The 24,618-nt window shown below is 45.1% G+C and overlaps 1 protein-coding gene and 1 long non-coding RNA gene across 3 annotated transcripts in view; one reads left to right on the top strand and one right to left on the bottom strand.

The window, feature by feature from the left end:
* Positions 1–18,235, top strand: part of LOC140205022 (somatostatin receptor type 5-like) — a 62,037-nt gene extending 43,802 nt beyond the window's left edge. Inside the window, exons 1-2 of one of the 2 annotated variants that reach the window (XM_072272096.1) lie at positions 12,389–12,422; positions 15,836–18,235. In XM_072272096.1, coding sequence (XP_072128197.1) covers positions 15,873–17,057 — 1,185 coding nt within the window. In that variant the 5' untranslated portion in view covers positions 12,389–12,422; positions 15,836–15,872 and the 3' untranslated portion in view covers positions 17,058–18,235. Of the gene's footprint in view, positions 1–12,388; positions 12,423–15,835 lie in introns of those variants that run through there. The other variant, XM_072272095.1, reaches the window with a different exon arrangement.
* On the bottom strand, positions 7,556–21,701 carry LOC140205024 (uncharacterized). The gene is made up of 3 exons (XR_011887734.1): positions 21,204–21,701; positions 9,864–10,208; positions 7,556–8,397 (listed from the first exon to the last, which is right to left on the bottom strand). It is a non-coding gene; the product is annotated as an uncharacterized lncRNA (long non-coding RNA).
* Between the last annotated feature and the right edge of the window lie 2,917 nt (positions 21,702–24,618).

The raw sequence follows: 24,618 nt of genomic DNA on the forward strand, positions 1-24,618 counted from the left end.
ATGTATGAGAGCTTGATGGCTCTGGGTCTATACTCACTGGAGTTTAGAAGAATGAGAGGTGGTGGTGCAGGGGATTCAAACAAACACATTGAATCCTATCAAATGTCGAAAGACCTAATAAATGTGGATTGGATGTTTACTATAGTGGGGGAGTCTAGGACCAGAGATGAGGAGGAATTTCTTCAGCCAGTGGGTGGTGAATCTATGGAATTCATTGCCATGGATGGCTGTAGAATCATCATTGGGTATATTTCAAGCAGAGGTTGATAGGTTCTTGATTAGTCAGGGCATCAAAGATTACAAGGAGAAGGCAGGAGAATGAGGTTGAGAGGGATAATAAATCAGCCATGGTGGAATGGCAGTGCAGACTGGATGACTCGAATTCTGCTGCTCTGTCTTGTGGTCTAAAAGCTCTTTACTGTACCTCAGTATATCATAAAAATATAGAAAACCTACAGCACAATAAAGGCCCTTCAACCCACAAAGTTGTGCCGAACATGTCCCTACCTTAGAAATTACTAGGGTTACCCATAGCCCTCCATTTTTCTGAGCTCCATGTACCTATCCAAAAGTCTCTTAAAAGACGCTATCGTTTCCGCCCCCACCACCGTTGCCGGCAGCCCATTCCACGCACTCACCACTCTCTGAGTAAAAAACTTACCCCTGACATCTCCTCTGTACCTACTCCCCAGCACCTTAAACCTGTGCCCTCTTGTGGCAGCCATTTCAGCCCCGGGAAAAAGCCTCTGACTATCCACATGATCAATACCTCTCATCATCTTATACACCTCTATATCAATTATCAATTATACGATACAGGACAGCTTTCCATTTGGAGCGAAGGAGGATGAGGGGTGTCTCGATAGAGGTGTACTAGAGATAGGTTGAGTCAATAACCGGAGACTTTTTCCCAAGGCATAAATGGTTACTACAAGGGGGCATAATTTTAAGGTGATTGGAGGAAACTACAGAGGGGTTGTCAGAGGTAAATTCTTCACACAGAGAATGGTGTGTATGTGGAATATGCTACCGGGGTGGTGGTGCAGGAGCTAGTGCATGTTGCAAGTCCTGGTTATGACACCAGGCAGACGATCTCTGGAGAGTGTTGGTAATGGCTGGGGTCACCTGTTTTGTAAAGACAATGCCCAGAAGAAGGCAATGGCAAACCACTTCTGTAGAAAAATTTGCCAAGAATAACCATGGTGATGAGACCACAATCGCCTATGTCACACGACACGACTCATAATGATGGTGATGTAGGAGGGAATGGTTATCGATAGGTTAGGAGGTTGGCACGACATCTGTGTTCTAAAGCAAAACACTAATGCAAACAGAAGTACATTCAGAGGCAAGTCCATGGTAGTGCGAAAGATGGTCAGTAGTGTTCTGTTGCTGTGGCAGGGCTGGGTTGGGCAAGGCAGGAAAAAAACAATAAGTGTTCTGGGCATCAACATCCCCAAGGATCTATTCTGGGCCCAACATATAGATGCAAAGTCACAAAGAAGGCACACCAGTGACTATGGTTCTTAGAGGCTTGAGGAGACTTGACATGTCACCAAAATCTTTAGCAAATTTCTACAGAAGCACCCTGGAGAACATTCTGAATGGTGGCATCACCACTTGGTATGGAGGGACCTCCGCACAGGATTGCAAGGGACTGCAGAGGGATGTGGACTGAAAGGCCTGTAATGTTAGAAACATAGAGAAACTACAGCACAATACAGGCCCTTTGGCCCGCAATGCTGTGCTGAACATGTACTTACTTTAGAAATTACTTAGGGTTACCCATAGCCCTCTATTTTTCCAAGCTTCATGTTCTTAACCCTGTTAACCTATTTTGACATAAAGCCATTTGAAATGAGCCAGCAAAAATTCATCTATGAAATATGATTGAAGTATATTAGTAACAACCTGGCAAATCTCTCGGGACAGATTTGAGAGTCCTTCAAAGGGTTCAGCCAAGTGTGGCAAGATACACTGAGTGGCCCTGCCAAGTGTGTCTATAGGCATATTAATAGCTTGTCTCAGTAGTCCAGAGAACCTTTGGACATCTGTCTGTTAAATCCATCATAAATCTGTGTGGGCTAACCTTCCAGAATCAAGCTAACTTACGGCAATTCCATTTTGCTTCAGTCCAACTTGAGGCTTTAATGAATGGAATTAAAACTGAAAAATAATTTCAGGAATAGGACAATGACAAAAGATTGAATATTGCACAATTTCATATGACAGAGAAAGCTTGCTGAATGAACAAAAAGTTCAAAGTTAAACTTGAAGTTAATAAATTGAAAAATACATATATGTCACCATATACAAATATACAAATCTGAGATAGATTTTCCTACGGGCATTTACTGGAAAATAAATAAATACAGTAGAACTTCTGAAAAAACTCTACATGACAAAGACCAACAAACTAATGTGTAAAAGGAGACAAATTGTGCAAATAATAGAAAGCAAATTTATAATCAAAGTACTGTATGTTAGCATACACTAACCTGAAATTCACTTTCTTGCCAGCATTTAAAGGAAAACAGTAGAATTTTGTTAAAAACTATACATAGGTAAAGACTGACAAATAAACAATGTGTAAAAGAAGACAAATCTGGGCAAAATAAAAAATAACACTGAGAACATGAAGTGTAAAGAGTCCTTGAAAGTGGGTCCACAGGTTGTGGGATCAGTTCATTGTTGAGGTTATCCACGCCACTTCAGAAGTCTGATGGTAATATCTGTTCCTGAACTGGTGGTGTGAGACCGAAGGCTTCTGTAAGTTCTGCCCAATGGTAGTACTAAGGGAAACATAGCTTGGACGGTGGGGTCCTTGATGATGGATGCTGCTTTCTTATGGCAGTGCTCCATGTAAACGTGCTCAGTGGTGGAGAGGGCTCTCCCTACTAATTTTCCCTGTAAGTCATCCTCCTCATGTTCCCTTCATCTCTCCCCCCCACCAAACTGCGCCCCTCACCCAAACACTAGCAGCAGCTTCCAGTGTCCAGTTAACTGACTGAGCCACAGGCCTTTGAAACTGGAGCAACCATACAGTCTCAATGAGAACATGCAAATTCCTCCCAGACAGCACCAGAAGCCCAAATTGAACCAGGGCAGTGAGGCAGCAGCACTACCTGCTGCACTACCATGCTGTCTCTATTAGGAATAAGTAGTGGGTTTGAACATATCGAGAAAAGGGAACTGTCATATTTAAAGGATTTGTTTTACATGGGGCATACCCTCAACAGTGACTAAAAACAAAAAATGGGACACTCTACAACTTAAACTTCTACAGATGTACCATTCAGTGTTCTGACTGGTTACACCATGACCATGTGGGTTTCCTCTGGGAACTTCAGTTTTCTCCCACAGTCCAAAGATATTCCAGGTAGCAGGTTAATTGGTCATTGTAAATTGTCCTGTGATTAGACTAGGGTTCAATCAGGGGTTGTTGGCTGGTGTAGTTCCAAGGTCCGGAAGGGCCTATTCTGCACCGTATCTCAATAAATAAAAACGTAAATCATGGTCTGGTAGGAAATTCACATGTGCAGGAACCATCATGGTCCCGAACTGGGTGTGGATAACTTCACTCATTGTATCACTGAACTGATTCCACAGTCCGTGGACTCACTTTTAAGGACCCTACAACTCATACTCTCAGAATTACTTTTTTGTTCACAATTTGTCTTATTTTTGATCATAAGACCCTCAGACTTGGGAGAAGAATTGGGCCATTTGGCTCACTGGGTCTGCTTCAACATTTGATCATGGTTGATCCATTTCCTTCTCAACCCCATTGTCCTACCTTCTCTCTGTGACCCTTTGCACATTAGTTGTTTGTCTGTCTTGGTCTTTGGATTGTTTTTATACAGAAATTCCATTATATTTCCTGTAAATGCCTGCAAGAATCTGAATCTCAAGTATGATATGGCGACATATACTCTATGTACTTTGATAATAAATTTATTTTGGCTTATGAAATACTCAGCAGGTCAGGCAGCATCTATGGGGTGAGAAGCAGACATGGCATTTCCTTCCCCTCCCCCCACCTTTCTATTCTGACATCTTTTCCCCTTCCTTGCCGGTCCTGAAGAAAAGTGTCCACCCCAAACGTTGACTGTTTATTCATTTCCATAGATACTGCCTGGCCTGCTGACTTCCTCCAACATTCTCTGTGTGGTGCTCTGGATTCCCAGCACTGCGGAATTTCTCATGTTTATGAATTCCAATCAGTAACCTTTCAAAAGTAAGTTAGAAATTAAGCACGCTAGACGACTATAAGACTACAGGAGCAAAATTATTCATTTGGCCCATTGATTCTGCTCCGCCATTCAATTTACTTTTCCTCTTAACGCCTTCATGAAAGTGATTCCAGGATTGAATAGCTTGTCATATGAAACATAGAAACATAGAAAACCTAGAGCACAATACAGGCCCTTCAGCCCACAAAGTTGTGCCAAACATATCCCTACCTTAGAAATTACTAGGCTTACCTATAGTCCTCTATTTTGCTAAGCTCCATGTACCTATCTAAAAGTCTCTTAAAAGATCCAATCGTATCAGCCTCCACCACCGTTGCCGGCAGCCCATTTCACGCACTCACCACTCTCTGAGTAAAAAACTTACCCTGACATCTCCAACACATTATCCTCCACAACTTCCGCCACCGTCAACAGGACCCCACCACTAAGCACATCTTTCCCTCTTCACCCCTCTCTGTTTTCCACAGGGATCAGTCCCTCCACGACTCCCTGGTCCACACGTCCCTCCCCACGGATCTCCCACCCTGCACTTAACCCTGCAAGCGCAAGTGCTGCACCTGTCCCTACACCTCCTCTCTCACCACCATTCAGGGCCCCAAACAGTCCTTCCAGGTGAGGCAACACTTCACTTGTGAGTCTGTTGGGGTCACCTATTTCATCCGGTGCTCCTGGTGCGGCATCCTCTACATCGGTGAAACCGACTCAGATTGGGGGACCGCCTCGTCGAGCGCCTCCGCTCCGTCCACCAAAACAGACAGGATCTCCCACTAGCCACCCATTTCAACTCTGCTTCCCACTCCCATTCAGATATATCCATACATGGCCTCCTCCACTGCCATGATGAGGCTAAACTCAGGTTGGAGGAGCAACACCTCATATACCGTCTGGGTAGTCTCCAGCTCCTTGGTATGAACATAGAATTCTCCAACTTCTGGTAATCCCCTCCCCCTCCCTTCCCCTATCCCTGTGTCACTCTGCCCCCTCCCCCAGCTGCCTACCACCTCCCTCATGGTTCCGCCTCCTTCCACTACCCATTGTGTTTTCCCCTATTCTTTCTTCACCTTTCCTGCCTATCACCTCCCTGCCTCCCCTCTCCCACCTCTTTATCTTTCCCCTTACTGGCTTTTCACCTGGAAACTACCAGCCTTCTCCTTCCCACCCTCCCCCCACCTTCTTTACAGGGCCTCTGCCCCTTCCACCTACAGTCCTGACAAAGGGTTCCGGCCCGAAACATCGACTTATCGTTTCCACGGATGCTGTCCGACCTGCTGAGTTCCTCCAGCGTGTTGTGAGTGTTCCTCTGTACCTACTCTCCAGCACCTTAAACCTGTGTCCTCTTGTGGTAACCATTTCAGCCCTGGGAAAAAGCCTCTGACTATGAAGTGTGTTTGATGGCTCTGGGCCTGTAGTCACTAGAATTCAGAAGAATGAGGAGTGGCCTCATTGAAATCTATCGAATGAAGAAAAGCCTCAATAAAGTCGATATAGAGGGGATGTTTCCTATGATGGGAGAGTCTAAGACCAGGAGACACAGCCTCTGAATAGAGGGGTGTACTTTTAGAGTGGAGATGAGGAGGAATTTCTTTGGCCAGAGAGTGGTAAATCTATGGAATTTGTTGCCACAGGCAGCTGTGGAGGCCAAGTCTTTATGTATATTTAAGGCAGAGGTTGATAAATTCTTGATTGGTCAGGGCATGAAGGGATATGGGGGGAAGGCAGGAGATTGGGACTGAGAGGAAAATTGGATCAGCCATGATGAAATGATGAAATGGCAGAGCAGACTCAATAGACCAAAAGGCCTAATTCTGCTCCTATGTCTAAGGGTCTTATGGTCTTCTCCTGCCTTCCCTCCTAATCTTTGACACCCTTACTAGTCAAGAACCTATCAACTTCTACTTTAAATATCCCCAATAATATAGCCTCCACAGTTGTCTGTGACAAGGGATTCCACAGATTTAACACACTCTGACTAAAGAAATTCCTCCTTCTCATCTCTGTTCTAAAGGGACAACCTTCTATTGTGAGGCTATGCTCTCTGGCTATTGGACATTCACTCAATTTAGGCCCTTCATTATTCTAAATATGAGAAATTCTGTAGATGCTGGAAGTCCAAAGCAACACACACACAGTGCTGGAGAAACAGCATCTATGGAGATGAATAAGAAGTTGACATTTTGGGTTGAGACCCTTCATCGTGACTGGAAAGGAAGGGGGAAGATGCTGCCTGACCTGCTGTGTTCCTCCAGCATTTTGTGTGTGGTATCCCTTTCAAGGCTGGATAGGTTTCAATGAATTCCCCTCACATTTTCCTAAACTTCAGTGAGCCATCAAATGTTCCTCATATGTTAACCTTCTTTTCCTGGGATTATTTTCATAAACCTCCTTTGGATTCTCCCTAACGGAAGCACACCCTTCCTTACACTCACTTGGTGACCGCGTGGATTTCTCTCAGATACTTGGGCTCCCTCTGATAACCCAGTGAATCGTGGGTCGTTGGGTTAATTAGCCACTGTAAGTGACCCCCTAGTGTGGGTGGCTGAAGATTTAGAGCGGGTGCTAATGGGCCTTAGATATGGGCCCAAAAGAGAAGAGGGAGTTCTCGCTCCTCCTGATCTATCCAGGTCTTCCCACACCCACCCACAACATTCCACTCTGTCATTATATTTCTTTCTCAACCTCCACCCACACACCAAAACACTCCTCCCACTGCATACCCTCCTGATATGTTCCCATTTGCCCTCCCCACCTCCCCTATTCGGTTTCATGTTCCACCTTCCTCTCCCTTCAGATCCCACCATCTGCAGCAGTTTTGTGTTGTTTCATGTAGCACCATGGTCCTGGAGGAGTGTTGTTTCATTTTTACTGTGTACCGTACCAGCAATTTATTGTCAAAATGACAATAAAAAGCGACTTGACTTGACTTTGGGCCCTTTTTATACACCTGTCTTTGTAAATGTCCTGAGTAGTGGGAAATACATGTATATAGATGCACTGGTCTGTTCGCACCACTCTCTATAGACTCCCGCGATTAAGGGAGGTACAGTTCCCATACCAGGCAGTGATGCAGCCAGTCAGGATGCTCTCAATTGTGCCCCTGTAGAAAGTCCTTAGGATTTGGGGACCCATGCCGAACTTCTTCAACCGTCTGAGGTGAAAGAGGTGCTGTTGTGCTTTTTTCACCACACAGCCATTATGTACAGATCAAGTGAGATCCTTGGTGATGTGGATACTGTGGAACTTAAAGCTGTTCATCCTCTCAACCTCAGATCCATTGATGTCAATAGGGGTTAACCTGTCTCCATTCCTCCTGTCGTCCACAACCAGCTCCTTTGTTCCGTGACATTGAGGGAGAGGTTGTTTTCTTGACATCACTGTGTCAGGGTGATGACTTCTTCTCTGTAGGCTGCCTCATTATTATTTGAAATAAGGCCAAACAATGTAGTATCATCAGCAAATTTAATTAGCAGATTGGAGCTGGGTGTGGCAACACAGGCATGGGTATACAGAGAGTAAGGGAGGGGGCTTAGGACACAGCCCCGGGGAACTCCTGTGTTGAGAGTCAGAGGGGCAGAGATGAGAGAGCCCACTTTTCCCACCTGCCAGTGATCTGACAGGAAGTCCAGGATCCAGCTATATAAGGCAGGGTGAAGGCAGAGGTCTCTGAGCTTTTTGTCAAGCCTGGAGGGGGTGTTATGGTGTTGAATGCTGAAATGTGGACCAAGAACAGCATTCTCACATAAGCACCCCTCTTCTCCAGGTATGTAAAGACAATCATCTGTCGATTGGTTGTGTCAGTAGGCGAATTGTAGGGGATCCAGTGTCTGCGGTAGCGTGCTGCAGATGTAGCCCTTGATCAGCCTCTTAAAGCATTTGCTTATTATTGAGTTGAGTGCGACAGGATGCCAGTTGTTTAGGCATCTTACCTTGGTCTTTTTAGATACAGGGACAATGGTGGATGTTTGAAGCAGGAGAGCACTCTTCACTGGGAGAGGGAGAGATTGAAATTGGTATGTTAAATATTGGTGTTGGTAGGTGAGTCAATATCCCCGATGTTCGAATGAAACTAGAAATACTGGAAACACATCTCAGGTCAGCTGGCAGAGAAACAGATTTAGTATTTCAGGTCTGAGACCCTTCATCTGAACTGTGAAAGAGAGAAAATCTGTTAGTTTTCATCTCAAGATTCAAGTTTACTTATCATGATATTTCCACATCTGCTTCACTGGCCTTTGAATGTGAAGCGGTGACCTAGGCTCTCGTCTGACCTCTAATTCTCCCACATCCTTGCTTCTAAACTCTAACCTGACCCCTAATTCCCATCTCTGTCCCCAAAACCAGCTCTATGAACCAAAAAGGAAACTAAATACCAACTAAATCTGAGCTGCAATGCAGTAGAAGTTGTAGCTCGAACATCTTGGAGCAAAATATTTGCAAGGAAGATGGGATGGATGTGTAGAACTGAAAGTTTCCATGGATCCCAAGTGTCTTAATCTTTTGCCTGCCATGGGAAATTTTGTCATGAGCTTTACTGAAATCCATACATTCAACATCCACTGCTCTACCCTACATCTTCACCATCATCCATTGTGTGTCATTTCGTATGTCGTAGGCGATCAGGGTCTAATCCATGACCATGATTATTCTTGGCACATTTTTCTGCAGAAGTAGTTTACCATTGCCTTCTTCTGGGCACTGTCTTTACAAGACACATGATCCCAGCCATAATCAATACTCTTCAGGGATTGTCTATCTGGCATCAGTGGTGGCATAACCAGGACTTGTGATATGCAACAGCTGCTCATACAACCATCCACCACCTGCTGCCATGTCTTCATGGCATCACGTGACCATGATGAGTGGGGAGTGGGGGAGGGCTAAGCAGGTGCTACACCTTGCCTGAGGGTGACCTGCTGGCTAGTGGAGGGAAGGAGCACCTTTGGCAAAGACGTTTCTCCACCTCTTCATCACCTCCTCAAAGAAGACACAACTTCCCTTGCACAAAGACATGCTGATTATCCCTAAAAGGTCAATGCTTTTGAGTGTTTGGTTGTTATTTCACTGTTTGTTTCGATGTACATGTGACAAGTAAGTATATCTGGATCTGAATGTGCAGGCAGATGGGATTAGTTTAAATTGGCATTGTGCTGAACATGTACATGTGGGCTGAAGGTCCACATCCGTTGCTGTACTGTTCTGTTACAGACTGACAGAAAACTTGACTTATCTGGAGAATTCACCTTTGAGTCCGCACGAAGGGGTTCTGTTCCTCAAACCTGTATTGTGCCTCGTAACAGTGACTCAGATTCAGCTTTATTTATTAATCACATCTGCATCCAACATACAGTGAAAAGCATTTGTTTGTGTTAATCAACACAACCTAGGATGGACTGGGACAGCCTGCATGTTTCACCACACAATCTGGCACAAATATAGCTTGCCCACCATGCTTGGCAGAATAACACAAGGAATAACCACAACTACAAAGCAAGCCCCTTTTCTCCTTCCCACCTGCCCACTCACCAACTCACTCCAACCCCAGGACAGGCTGCCTCCAGCCCTTCAGCCTCCTGAGAAACTCATGGACATAGAGACATCGGGCCTCTGACTTACCCAGTGGAATGGGGAAATCGCAGGCCCAGAACTATAGCCGGTCCAGGTACTGATGCTGATCACTGACCCTGATGGACGAGACTGGATGTAGAGTTCAAGGCTTTCTGATTGGGTTCCCATCATCGGTGAGTCTGGTGTTTGATAGCCAGTGTTCAGAGTTCATTGATGGGTGTGTTCTGAGATCAATGCAGTGGATCAAGTCCTGAGGGTTAAATTGGAAGTCCAGATGTCGAGGCCCATTGGCCGGAGCCAAGTCTGCGAATCTCTGCAAGTCCCCTGGGGAAGTCAAAGCCCAGTATCTGCAGGCCCGAGTCGGAGTCTGAGTCCACTGGAGGCTGAAAAAGACTGTGTGTCATGCGGTTAAATGACTGTCTGTGTCTGGGTGGGACCAAGGGAGGAACAGAGCTTGTTTTGCTATTGTTGTTTGTTGTATTCTGTGTTGTTCTGCCAAGCATTGTGGGCAGGCTATGTTGGTGCTGGAATGTGTGGCGACACTTGTGGGCTGCCCCCAGCACTTCCTTCAGTTGTGTTAGTTGTTAAAGCAAACAGGGCATTTCACCATGTGTTTTCATGTACACATAGTAAATAAATCGATATCTAAATCCTAGTGTTGGAGTGAATGCCTGAGGTATTGGCACCAGTTTGATGCACCATATGAACAGTGGTACAGCAGGACTCAAAGGCCAGCATTTAAAGTAAATTTATTACCAAAATACTACCATGTCACCACGTACTACCCTGAAATTCATTTTCTTGTGGGCATTCATAGTAAATACGAAGAAACACAGCGGAGTCAATGAAATACTGCACACAAAGACACACAAAGCCATCCAGCAAAAGGTTCAGAACAAATAGACTGAGGAACAGCTTCTAGCCCAGAGCTGTGGCCTCCATCACACCACTCCCACAGAACAATGACTGAAATTGCGAGCACACACTTGCATACACAAGGACTCAAATATGTGCACAAATGGCACTTTGTGCATTACTGTGATATTCTGGTGCTGCTGCAACTTATTTTCTGCTACTTATCTATTTAACACTGTGTTTCTATTACTGTCTTGTTTTTATCTACCGCTTTGTTTAATTGCCTGAGAGGAAGCCAAACAGAGTTTCATTTTACCTATGTATAATGACAATGAAGATCATTCAATTCAATTCAAAGAAACAATGTGCGAAGGACAACAAATTGTACAAATACAAAAAAGAAGAAAAGCAGAATATTAATAACTAATCAATATTAAGAACATGAGTTGTAGAGTCCTTGAAAGTGAGTCCATAGATTGTTCAGTACTGGTTTGAGTGAAGTTATCCACTCTGGTTCAGGAGTCTGATGGTTGAAGGGTAATAATTGTTCCTGAACCTGGTGGTGTGAGTCCTGAGGCTCCAGTACTTCCTTCCTGATGGCAGCAGCAAGAGGAGAGCATGACCTGGATGGTGGGGTCCTTGATGATGGATGCTGCTTTCCTACGACACTGCTATACATAGATCTGCTCAATGGTTCTTCCTGCGATGTACTGGGCTGTATCCATTACTTTTTCAGCAACACTCACAACACGCTGGAGGAACTCAGCAGGTCGGGCAGCATCCGTGGAAAAGATCAGTCGAAGTTTTGGGCTGGAACCATTCCTCAGGACTTTACACGGATGCTGCCCGACCTACTGAGTTCCTCCAGCGTGTTGTGAGTGTTGCTTTGACCCCAGCATCTGCAGATTATTTTGTGTTTATGATCCATTACTTTTTGTTGGCTTTTCTGTTCGAGGGCATTGGTGTTTCCATAGCAGGCTGTGATGTAAGCAGTCAGTGTACTCTCCAACGCACATCTGTAGAAGTCTGTCAAGGCTTTAGGTAGCGTGCCGATTCTTCTCCAACAACTAAGGAAGGAGAGGCACTGCTGTGCCTTCTTTGTAAGGGCACTCAATACTAGTGCACAACCACTCAGGGTTAGGAGTACAGAAAGAGTTAAATTCCAGCGTGACATCTACTTCCAGTGATAGGAGGGAGCATGTTTGCATTTAATGGCATCTGATGATCCATGGTCTGACCCCCCTGGGTGTGAATGACCAAAGGCTGTGAGCCCTGTGCGTGCCAGCACTGCTGAATTTGGCACAAAGACTCATCAGAAGGGAACAGAGAGATAAAGAAACACCAAGAACAGTAGATTTCTAGGTGGCTGTGTGAAATAATGTAAACTGACCTGTCTTTTTCAAAGGTCCCTGTGTTTTTTTATTGTCTTTGATGGGCTAACCCAGCCAAAAAAAAAATCCCGAGCAGAATTCTCAAAAAGTTTTAATTCGCTGTTTTTCAACATTCTGTCCACGTGGAGCCCAAGTGATATCAAGTCCTATTTTGATGCCAAAGTTCAAAGTAAGTGTATTATCAAAGTGTATAAACCATATACAACCTTGAGATTCATTTTCCTGCAAGCTCCCACAGATAATAAAAAATACAATTGAATCCACGAGAAGCCACGCTTAACAAAGACCAACAAAGAAGAAAGACTATGCTTAACAAAGACCAAGAAACAAGAAAGGACAAATCATGTAAATAATATAACAGGTAAACAAATTAATACTTAGAACTTGAGGTCCGAATCCCTGAATGTGAGTCCACACCTGAAACAGTTCACGTTGGGGTGAGTGAAGCCAGTCCAGGAGCCCATTGGGTGCAGGGCACCAACTGCTCCTGAACCTGTTGACATGGGACCTCAAGACTCCTGCAGCTCCAGCTCGATGGCCGTAGCAAGAAGAGAGGGAGATGGGTCAGATGCAAACAAACCGGGCTCAGATGGGGTATCTTGGCTGGCTTGGGGTAGCGGGACTGAACACTGCTTCATTTTCTGCTTTAAGAATTCAATACTTTCAGGACTTTCATCGAGCTTGTTGCTTTAATGGGTGCTCTCTTTTCCGCCAGTGTCTGTAAGGTGCCATACCTGCATTCCTGAGAGTTAAGTTCACTGATTCTTTCAGGAGATCGTAAAAATGCTAAGATTTGAAGGCTGGTCTTCCCTTCTTACACCTGGAGGTTATTTATGAGATGTTTTCTCAATGTATTTGGGGTGATGGTGTCATCACAGATTGATTGTCATAGCCAGATTGGCCATATTTACTCATAAGGTAGGTATCAACACATCCCAGAAACTACCCATTCAAAGTATTGATTTATTTATTGAGGTAGCACGGACTTGGCCCTTCGAGGCGTATTGCACAGCAACCCCCGATTTAACCCAGCCTAATCACAGGACAATTAACCCACCAACTGGGACATCTTTGTACCATGGAGAAAACCTATGTGAACATGGGGAGATCATAGAAACTCCTTACAGACAGCGGTGGGAAATGAGCCAAAAGCTTTCTTTATGACCCTATCTGCCTGTGACATCACTTTTTATGAATTATGGACCTGTGTTTCCAGATCCCTGTATTCAGCCACACTCCTCAGTGACTGTGTAAGATCTACCCTGGTTGGTCCTACCAAAGTACAAAACCTCACACTTGTCTGCATTAAATTCCATCTGCCATTTTTCAGCCCATTTTCCAGCTGATGCAGATCTCTCTGCAAGCTCTGATAGTCTTCCTCACTGCCCACTACACGCCCAACCTTGGTGTCATCTTCAAATTTGCTGATCCAGTTAACCACATTATTATCTGGATCATTGATATAGATGACAAACAGCATAGGATCCAGCACCGATCCCTGAGACACACCACTAGTCACATCTCTAATGTTTCAAACTTAGGGAAGGAAACCAGGTGTAGAATTACAGTGTTTCTGTTACAGAGAAAGTGCAGTGCATGTAGACAAATAAGACCATAAGGTCATAAGACAGCGGAGCAGAATTAGGCCTTTCAGCCCATTGAGTCTGCCCTGCCATTCTCTCATATGCAAAGACCACTGCAAGGTCGGTTGGGAAATCAAAACTACATTTTTTAGTGTATGAGATGTCTGTTAGAGACTGGTCATAGTGGGATTGAAGTTGTCCTTCAGCCTGGTGGTACATGCTTTCAACCCTTGTATCTTCTTCCTGATAGAAGGGGTGAAAAGGGAGAATGACCAGTGTGGGAGGGGTCCTTGATTACTTTGGCTGCTTTCCCGAAGAGCAGATGGAGCCAATGGAGGTGAAGTTTATTGGTTATTGGAATGATTAAAATGGTTGACTGAAATAAATATTGTTCACGTCAGAATCAGGATCAGGATTATTATCACTGAAATACAATATAAAATTTGTTGTTTTGTGGCAGAAGAGACAAACAGTACAAAGACAGAAACATCTATAAATTATAAAAATAAATAAACAGTGCAAAAAAGAATAGTTAAAGTAGCATAAAGTTTACAAATAGCACAAATTAACTAGTCAAAGTGTCATAGAGCTCAGGACCTTCAGCACATCCTGTCCATGCCGAACTATTATTCTGCCTAGTCCCTAAGTCCTGCATAGACCATAGTCCTCCACATCCATGTACTTATTCAAACTTTTCTTACATGTTGCAATCAAACCCTCATCTCCTACTTTTGCTGGCAGCTCATTCCAACTTGCACCACCCTCTGAGTGAAGAAGTTCCCCTTAAATATTTCACTTCTCATCTTTGACCTATCAGCTGTAGTTCGAGTCCCTCCTGACCTCAGTGGAAAAAGCCTGCTTGCATTTACCACGTCTATATCCTTTATAATTTTGTATACCTCTATCAAATCCCCCCTCATTCTGTGCTCCAGGGAATAAAATCCTAACCTATTCAACCTTTCCCTATAACTCAGGTCCTCGAGCCCCAGCAACAGCCTTGTCAATTTCCTCTGTACTCTTTCTGTCTTATTGATATTTTTCCTGTAGGTTGGTAAGTAGAACTACAAACAGCACCCCAAATGAAGCTTCACCAACATTTTATACAACTTCAACATAACATCCCATCTCCTGTACTTAATACTTTGAATTGAACTGAATTGAATTTATTTCTTACATCCTGCACGTACATCAGGAGTAAAAATCTTTACATTACGTCTCCATCTAAATGTGCAGTTGTAGTAATTTATAATAATTTATAATAAATAGAACAGTCAATATAACATAGAAATACACTCAAACCAGCATAAGTTAAGCAGTCTTATGGCTTGGTGGAAGAAGCTGTCCCGGAGCCTGTTGGTCCTGGCTTTTATGCTGCGGTACCGTTTCCCAGATGGTAGCAGCTGGAATAGATTGTGATTGGGGTGACTCGGGTCCCCAATGATCCCTTGGGCCCCTTTTTGCACACCTGTCTTTGTAAATGTCCTGAATCATGGGAAGTTCACAACTACAGATGTGCTGGGCTGTCCACACCACTCTCTGCAGAGTCCTGCAATTAAGGAAGGTACAGTTCCCATACCAGGCAGTGATGCAGCCAGTCAGGATGCCCTCAGTTGTGCTCCTGTAGAAAGTTCTTAGGATTTAGGAGCCCATACGAAACTTCCTCCGCTGTCTGTGTTGAAAGAGGCTCTGTTGTGCCTTTTTCACCACACAGCTGGTGTGTACAGACCACATGAGGTCCTCGGTGATGTGGATGCCGAAGAACTTAAAGCTGTTTACTCTCTCAACCCCAGTTCCATTGATGTCAATAGGGGCTTATGAAGGTCAATGTGCCAAAAGCTCTCTTTACAACCTTATCTAACTGTGACACCACTTTTAAGGAATAATGTAACGCAAAATCTACTCTGTGAATAAAGGTATTTTTGTGTGGAAAATCAGAGGACAGGGTAGATATTAACCCTCGTAATTCATGCTGCTGTTTGTAAGGAGTTTGGACATTCTGCCTGTGACCAGTGTATTTCCTCTGGGTGCTACAGTTTCCTCCCACATTCTAAAGACATACAGGTTAGTAGGGTAATTGGTTACATGGGTGCAGTGTGGGCTCGTTAGGCTGGAAGGGCCTGTAACTGTGCTAAATCTCTGAATAAAATAAAATAACATAACACAAATAGAAGAATGTTGTTTCTTTTTGCAGGAATCCTCAACATCTGCATTTGTCACTTCGGGAGGAAATGGAGAAACCTTTACCATATCTGGCCACAGCAGCACCTTCCAAAGGATTCAACATTCCCACGCTGTGGATCGAAAATATATCCGAGAACAGCACCGTGCAACCCATGGCCAGTACCAGTGGAAGTGCCATCCTGATTCCCGTCATCTACTTCACTGTCTGTGTTATTGGTCTGGGTGGCAACACACTCGTTATCCACGTCATCCTGCATTATGCCAAGATGGAGTCGGTCACCAACATCTACATCCTGAACCTCGCCATCGCCGATGAGCTGTTCATGCTTGGCCTCCCCTTCCTTGCCATTCAGAATGCCTTGTCCTACTGGCCCTTTGGCTCACTGATGTGCCGACTGGTGATGACCGTGGACGGCATCAACCAATTTACCAGCATCTTCTGCCTGACTGTCATGAGCATCGACAGGTACCTGGCTGTGGTCCACCCAGTGAAGTCCATCAAGTGGCGCAAGCCTCAGGTGGCTAAGGTTATCAATGTCATGGTCTGGGCCATTTCCTTTGTCGTGGTCCTCCCGGTCATCATCTTCTCCAGCGTGAAGATCGGCATGCACACCTGTAACATTAACTGGCCAGAGCCCATCATGGTTTGGTCAACAGCCTTCATCATTTACACAGCCACCCTGGGCTTCTTTGGACCCTTGCTGGTGATCTGCCTCTGTTATCTCCTCATTGTGATCAAGCTAAAGTCCTCAGGCCGGAAGGTAAGGGCCACCTCCACCAAAAGGAAGAAGTCGGAGAGGAAAGTAACTTGGATGGTGGTCATCGTGGTGGCTGTGTTTGTCTTCTGCTGGCTACCCTTCTATGTCATGAATATTGTCAATCTGGTGTCCACCATGCCCTCAGAGCCATCACTGGTCGGTCTCTACTTCTTCGTGGTGCTCCTGTCCTACACCAACAGTTGCGCCAACCCCTTCATCTACAGCTTCCTCTCGGACAACTTCAAACAGGGCTTCCGCAAGATCCTCTGCCGCACCACCAGACGAGTGGACGACAAGAACGTTGGCAGCAAGGCCACGGGCAGTAGCTACGTGGAGATGTGCCACGTCAACAATATCGCGCAGGAGGCGCAAGCCCAAGTGGGTTTTGTGGAGAGGAGCTCAGAGCAGCAAATGCCTGGGGAAGTCCTGCCCAACAGTGTCAAAAGTGGGCCACTGGAGATCAGTGACTTGTAACCCGCCAGGATCGAAGGACTGTTTCTTTCCACTCCCCTCCTGTGATGAACAGATCTGTATCTATCAAACCCTTCCACCTTGGGATCGGACCACCCAGAGCAAGAAAGGTTCTGGGCCGAATTAGCTGAACTTTTTCCGGGTGGGAGATGGGATGGTTAGAACCCTTTGTCCACTGGAGGCAATGTTCTACAGTCTTGCACCATGTTGAGGATTAGGTGGACTGAGAGGTGGGGTCCAGTGGCACAGACAGTTGCTTTCCCAACCCCAAAGCCTAACACACCAAGTGCTGCATCCAGTTCCACCAACATACACCTAACTGGTCAAGGTGAGAGTGGAAAATGGTTCTTCAAGGAAAATAAAACAGTGAGATATCTTTGTAAGAGCCAGTGAAAATGTGCAATGTTCTACCACCTTTAAGACCCTGAATGCAAGTATAATGCAAGTCATACTTTGTGATACACAAGGAGTGGATTGATCTTCACCTTGTGAAGGAACATGTGAAGAACTTGGAGCCTGCCAGTAGCAGTGGGATCAGATCTGACATCTAAGTTGATGCTGTGATTTGTTGCCGTCACGACCAGACACCTGGACGTTTGTGCCGTTTGCAGTGATGTTTTTGTGTACTGTATCACATATAGATTCTGTAACTGTACTGCATTCCATGTTCACCCAGATACACGTGCCTGTACTGGCAGGTGCCTATACTAAGTGCTTGGTGCCCTTGCCTGTACTTCAAGGTGCCTGTCTATGCTGTTTGACTCCTGTGCCTGAACTGCCTGGTCATTGTACCGTGCTGACAGTTGTACTCCTGGGTGCCTGTACTCTGTTATTGGGTGCCTGTACCTGTACTGTCATATGCCTGTACCTCCATTGCCTGGCTGTTACACTGTACTGCCTAATACCCTTTTGTCTATTGTTGGGTATCTTTCTGTTACCTGTAAAAGCTGGACTAGCACAACCTAGTGTCTACACCTGTACTATCTTGACTGTACCTGTATTGACCACATCAGTGCCTGTTCGGCCAGCCGCCTGTATTACCAGGTGCCTGTACATGTACAACTTGCTGCCTGTACTGTTTGGTGCCTGTACCTCTGAAGCTCAGAGCCTATACCTGATACATGACAGTTTGTTTCATCGCTGTTTTTGTTGGCCTCATTATTTCCCGTTGATTAAACTTCTCAAATCTTGTGTGAAGTATCAGTGTTTTTCAAGGCCAGATCGAAAACTCTGACAACATTTAAAGTGTGTCTAAGGCTTCCTAATCTAACCTAACCGTTGAGTAACCATAACCCGAGGAAGCCATTCCCATTGGTTGAAACAGGTCAACTTATCCCTCTCTGTCCTTGACCACAAGACCATAAGACATAGCAGCAGACAGTCCATTCAGCCTATTGAATCTATTCCATCCTGGCTATTTTTTATCCCTCTCAATCCCAGTGTCCTGCCTTCTCCCCATAACCTTTGACACTCTTACCAATCAGGAACCTATTAATCCCTGCTTTAAATAACCTAATGATTTGGCCTGTGACAATGAATTCCACAGATTCACCGCCGTCTGGCTAAAGCAATTCCTCCTCATTCCTGTGAGTATAGTGAGTATAGACTCACATGTACACACACGTGTGCCCACCCACACAAAAATCACTAAAAGAATAAACAAGCGAAAATCTGCAGATGCTGGACATCCAAAAGCAACACACACAAAATGCTGGAGGAACTCAGCCGGCCAGGCAGCATCTATGGAAAAGAGTACAGTCGACGTTTCGGGCCGAGACCCTTCAGCAGGACTGGAGAAAAAAAGCTGAGGAATAGATTTAAAAGGAGGTGGGGGAGGGGAAAGAGGTGATAGGTGAAACTTGGAGGGGCAGAGATGAAGTATGAATAAGGCAGGGGTGTCAAACTCATTTTAGGACACGGGCCAGATTGGGCAAAATGCGACTTCATGCAGGCCGGATCAGTTATGCACGCTTGAACGCACGCACGTGTGCTCCCACAGCTTTCGTTGCTTTTGGTTTTTCAACCTGCTTTCATGTGTCTCAGCCTCTGCTATAACTACAAAGTGCTTCACTTTACAAATCTCGTTTCTTATGAAGAAGATTGCCTAGCAAGCATTATTTTTATGATTGGTATTAACTTACGGTCGTAGGCTACAAGAAAGTTGTGATAAGAGAGAGAAAAAAACCATGCTATTTTGGCTAAGATTGTTTTGGGAGTCACATCCTTTCCATCAACAAACCATTTGAAATCGAACATTAGCAGACACAAATGTAGACCTAACGAAATAAATTGTAAATGTCGGCTACATAACTGCACCTAATTTTTATTAGCCTGCTTCCAGCAATCAAACTCACACAATGAACACTGTTAGCCTCTAATTTTTATTGAAGTGATCACATTTACAATAATAGAATAGTCAGAAAATGAATGAATCACAATATTATGACACTCAATATTTCATAATGCATTTTGCTTACATGTCGCAGTGCATCGAACAGTGTCACTCATTTTTCACTTGCTGCTTCCAGACACCTGACATCTCTTGGCTTTAACCAGCCTGTCAACATCAGGGACCAGTTTCTGAGCAGTTGTGATTTTCATAATGTCATTTAGATGTCTGTGTGTCAGCTGCGAGCACAGTTTGGATTTGTTAATGTTCATTACGGAGAACGCCTGCTCACAGAGATATGTTGTCCCGAACATGCAAAGGATCTTTGAGGCAAAGTCTGTCATCTTGGGGTACATTGGTCCCAGGTTATGATAGAATGAGTCCAGACCCACAGTCTCAAATTTATATTTCAAAGCTGAGTTACACTGAATTTCAATTAGTTCCATTTGGAGATCTTCCGGCACATCTGATGCTGCGTTGACGGCAAATGGCGAGCAAAATAGTGAGAATTCCTTCTCGAGCTGAGTAAAGACTTGGAAACGATTCTGAAACTCACTTTTCAGCCGTGATATTTTGTCCTTGTACCTGTCCATGTTGTTATTATTCCCATGAGCGACACGCACAGGCTGCAAAGAGGGGAAATGAGCTGGGTTGCTCCGGGACAGTTGCATCTCCTACAGGCCTAATTTAATGTGAAAGGCACGAATGCTGTCCTAGTATTCCGTAACAAGTTTGTTGCAGCCTTGCATGTAAACATTAAGTACATTTCAGTGCTCTGTTATATCCACCAAAATTGCAAGATCGTGAAGCCGGACTGGGTCATCCAACTCTGCCACTGGCTTCCCTTTCTCGTTCATGAATAGTCCAATTTCCGCACGTAATTGAAAAAAAGTTTGAGCACAACCCCTCTGCTCAACCAGCGGACTTCAGTGTGGTAGGGTAGGCAGTGTCCAATATTACTTTCGGACAAAAGAGTGTCAAATTGCCAATGGTTGGGTCCTTCGGCTCTAATAAAATTAACCGCTTTGATTACTACATCCATGACATTGTCCATTTTCAGGCTCCTGCTACATAACGCCTCTTGGTGCATAATACACCGAAAATTCCAGAATTCCTGCTCTGGGTTCTCTATCTGAACTTTCTCTCTGGGTTTCGCAACAACACCTGCCTTTTTCCCCAACCATGGACGGTGCACCATCTATTGCCACGCTAACAGCGTGACTCCAATCTGTCCAAGGCCTCAACGAGGCTGAAGAAAACGTCATTTGCCGTTGTGTTTGTCATGGGCACCATCTCCACAAACTCCTCAGTGACGGTTGAAGATGCATCAACACCACGAATAAATATTCCCAATTGAGCTACATCAGTCACATCGGTGCTCTCATCAATTGCAATAGAGACGCAATAAATGACGTCACTTTGTCTTTTAGTTGACTATTCAAATCTCCGGCAAGGTCCCCGATTCACTTTGCCACAATATTTTTTGACAAGCTGATATTATAGCCTTGCTTCCAGCACAAAAACAGCATGCCCACAACTTACTAACCTTAACCCACGTGTCTTTGGAATGTGGGAAGAAACCGGAGCACCTGGAAGAAGCGCAAATGGTCATCAGAGAATATACAAACTTCTCACAGACAGCAACAAGAAATAACCCCCATCTTATCGCTGCCGCTGGTGTTGTTCAGTTGTGCTTGGGTTAACAGGAAAACATGTTAAAGTCTGCAGTAGCCAATGAAAGAGAGAAATTTGAAACATACCTTATACCAGGGGTGTCAAACTACTGGCCCGCGGGCCGAAGGGGTCCAATCCAGCCCGCGGGATGATTTGGGGAAAAAAAAGTATATTCACAACCATTTATTATGTATCTGTACGGCAGCCGCTCTCTCTCCCGCCGCTGTCTGTGCCGCCTGCTGCGTCGGCAGCTTGTTCTGTGTACTTAGAAAACAATAGGCGGCAGTTAACCACCCGCTGTGCATAAGCACCTACCACCCTGCACTGAAGACCACTAGGACCCCACTTACGTCATCAAACACAGTATAAACATACAGAGTACTCAGGTAAGTAACACCTGTAGCAAGGCTGAGACTGTTTGCTGCTGTGGTTCAAAATGCTTTCCAAGAAAAGAAAAATTGACATCGAAGCAGTTCTGAAAAAACAGCAATCAATCTTCACCGAAAGTCGGGAGACTCATGATGGAGCTGTCAAGGCCAGCTATGTTATTGCCAGCAAAATAGCTGCTGCATCAAAGCTATACTCAGAGGGGGAATTCATCAAAGCATGCATGGTGACGGCAGCTGAGCTGGTGTGCCCTGAGAAGAGACAGACTTTTGGTACTTGTGGGTTTCACCTCATCATATCTTTGGTCTTTGATGCAAATGACACGTATCACTGTATGTTTTGATGTCTTGATGTGACTAATAAAATTAATCTTCAAATCTTTAGAGAGCAGAGGGGTCCTGTGTAAATAGATCCTTCTTAGCTGGCAGGCTATGACTGTTGGTATACAGAGCAACACACAAACGACATCATGCAGGAGCAACTCCGCAGGTCAGGTAGCATCTATGGAGAGAAATAAACAGTCGACGTTTCAGGTTGAGGCCTTCATTCAGGACCAAAAAGGAGCAGGAAGAAGCCAGAATAAGGAAGTGGAAGGAGGGGAAGGAGTACAAGCTGACAGGTGAGACCAGGTGAGGGGAAAGGTGGGTAGGTGAGAGGAGGGAATGAAGTAAGAAAATGGGAGGTGATAGGTGGAAAGGGTAAAGGGCTGAAGAAGAAGGAATCTGATAGGAGAGGAGAGTGGACCATGGGAGAAAGGAAAGGGGGAGGAGAATCAGAGGGAGGTAATGGGCAGGTGAGAAGAGAAGGTGTGGAGGGGAACCAGAATGGGGAATGTTAGAAGAAGAAGGGGGAAAGGGATAGACATTACTGTAAGTTAGCAAAATGGATGTTCAAGCTGTAGGAAATTTATTTCAGATGGACTGTTTATTTACCACCCCTCTATAGATGCTGCCTAACCTGCTGAGTTCTTCTAGAATTTTTGTATGTGTTGCTCTGGATTTCCATCATCTGCAGAATTTTTTGTGTTTATGCTGTTGGGGTACTGCCGGGGTTGGCCTTTGGCCACAATCTATTTCAACAATGGGTCCGGTCTTTGCTTGTTACTGCCCCACTAAACTCAAGTAAGCGTACCTCAACTCCATTCTGTTCCCCTTAGTTCGGTCCCTTCCCACCGACATCCACGACACTTCACATGCTCTCAATCTCCTCACAAGCTATCAATTCTCTGGCCCTGACCACTACATTTTCACTATGGATATCCTGTCCCTATACATTTCAAAAGGCTTTAAAGCTCTCCAATGCCCAACCATTTCCCCTCTCCCACCACCCTCCTCTGTCTGGCAGAACTTGTCCTCACTCTCACAATTTCTCCTTCACTCCTCCCACTTTCTCTCACCTCAAGGGTGGCCATTGGCACCTGCACTGGTCCTAGCTATGCCTGCCTTTTCATTGCCTATGTAGAACAGTCCATGTTCCAAGCCTTCTCTGGTAATGCCTCCCAGCTCTTCCTGTGCTACATTGTCAACTGCATTGGTGCTGCTTCATGCACCCATGCTGAGCTCGTCAATTTCATCAACTTTGCCTCCAACTTAAACCCTGCCCTTACTTTCACCTGGTCTATTTCTGACACCAATCTCCCCTTTCTTGATCTCTCTGTTCACATCTCTGGAGATAAACTGTGTACTGACATCTTTTATAAACGATGCCTGTCTTGTGTATAACTTTTCCCATCCTGCCTCCTGTGAAAATGCTATTTGCTTTCCTCAGTTCTTCGTCTCCGCCACATCTGTTCCCAGGATGAGGTTTTCCTTTCCAGGACTCAGAGATGTCCCCCTTCTTCAAAGAATATGTGTTCCTCTCCTCCAACATTGATGCTGCCGTCACCCCCATGTCCTCCATTTCCTGAACATCAACACTCACCCTCTCTTCCCAGCTTCACAACAACAGTAGAATTTCTCTTGTCCTCACCTATCACCCCAGGAGCCTCTGCATCCAACACACCATCTTCTGCAACTCCTGCCATCTTCAACAGAACCCTGCCACCAATCCCAACCCCCTCCCCCGTTTTCCACAGGGATCGCTCCCTCCATGATTCCTTTGTCCATTCGTCCCTCCCCACTAATCTCCCTCCCAGCACGTATCCCTGCAAGCAACTGAAATTCTACCCCTGCCTATTCACCTTCTCCCTCACTTCCATTCAGGGCCCCAAACAGTCCTTCCAGGTGAAGCAACACTTCACCTGCGAATCTGTTGGGGTCATCTATTGTATCTGGTGCTCCCGGTGCAACCTTCTTTACATCAGAACATTATAACATTGAAAAGTCTTTGACAAGAACAAGCCATTCAGCCCTCAGAGCCTGCCACATTCCTATTCACATCGTGTGTTGAAACAACTATCCAGTTTAGATTTGAAAGTCGCTAAGCTACTACTCTCAGCTACACAAGTAGGCCGTTTGTTCCATGCGTCCACAACTCGCTGTGTAAAGAAATGCTTCCTGATGTTAATCCGAAATCTCCCTTTAACCATTCTCCACCTATGGCTCCGTGACCTTGATGATGGATTAATTTTGAAGTAGCATGTTAAAATCTGCAGTAGCCAATGAAAGAGAGAGATTTGAAACATACCTTATACCAGGGGTGTCAAACTACTGACCCGCGGGCCAAAGGGGTCCAATCCAGCCCGCGGGATGATTTGGGGGGAAATAAAGTATATTCACAACCATTTATTATGTATCTGTACGGCAGCCGCTCTCTCTCCCGCCGCTGTCTGTGCCGCCTGCTGCGTCGGCAGCTTGTTGTGTGTACTTAGAAAACAATAGGCGGCAGTTAACCACCCGCTGTGCATAAGCACCTACCACCCTGCACTGAAGACCACTAGGACCCCACTTACGTCGTCAGACACAGTATAAACATACAGAGTACTCAGGTAAGTAACACCTGCAGCAAGGCTGAGACTGTTTGCTGCTGTGGTTCAAAATGCTTTCCAAGAAAAGAAAAATTGACATCGAAGCAGTTCTGAAAAAACAGCAATCAATGTTCACCGAAAGTCGGGAGACTCATGATGGAGCTGTCAAGGCCAGCTATGTTATTGCCAGCAAAATAGCTGCTGCATCA

The sequence above is a fragment of the Mobula birostris genome, chromosome 11 (genome assembly GCF_030028105.1).
Source record: "Mobula birostris isolate sMobBir1 chromosome 11, sMobBir1.hap1, whole genome shotgun sequence".
NCBI classification, from domain to species: domain Eukaryota; kingdom Metazoa; phylum Chordata; class Chondrichthyes; order Myliobatiformes; family Myliobatidae; genus Mobula; species Mobula birostris.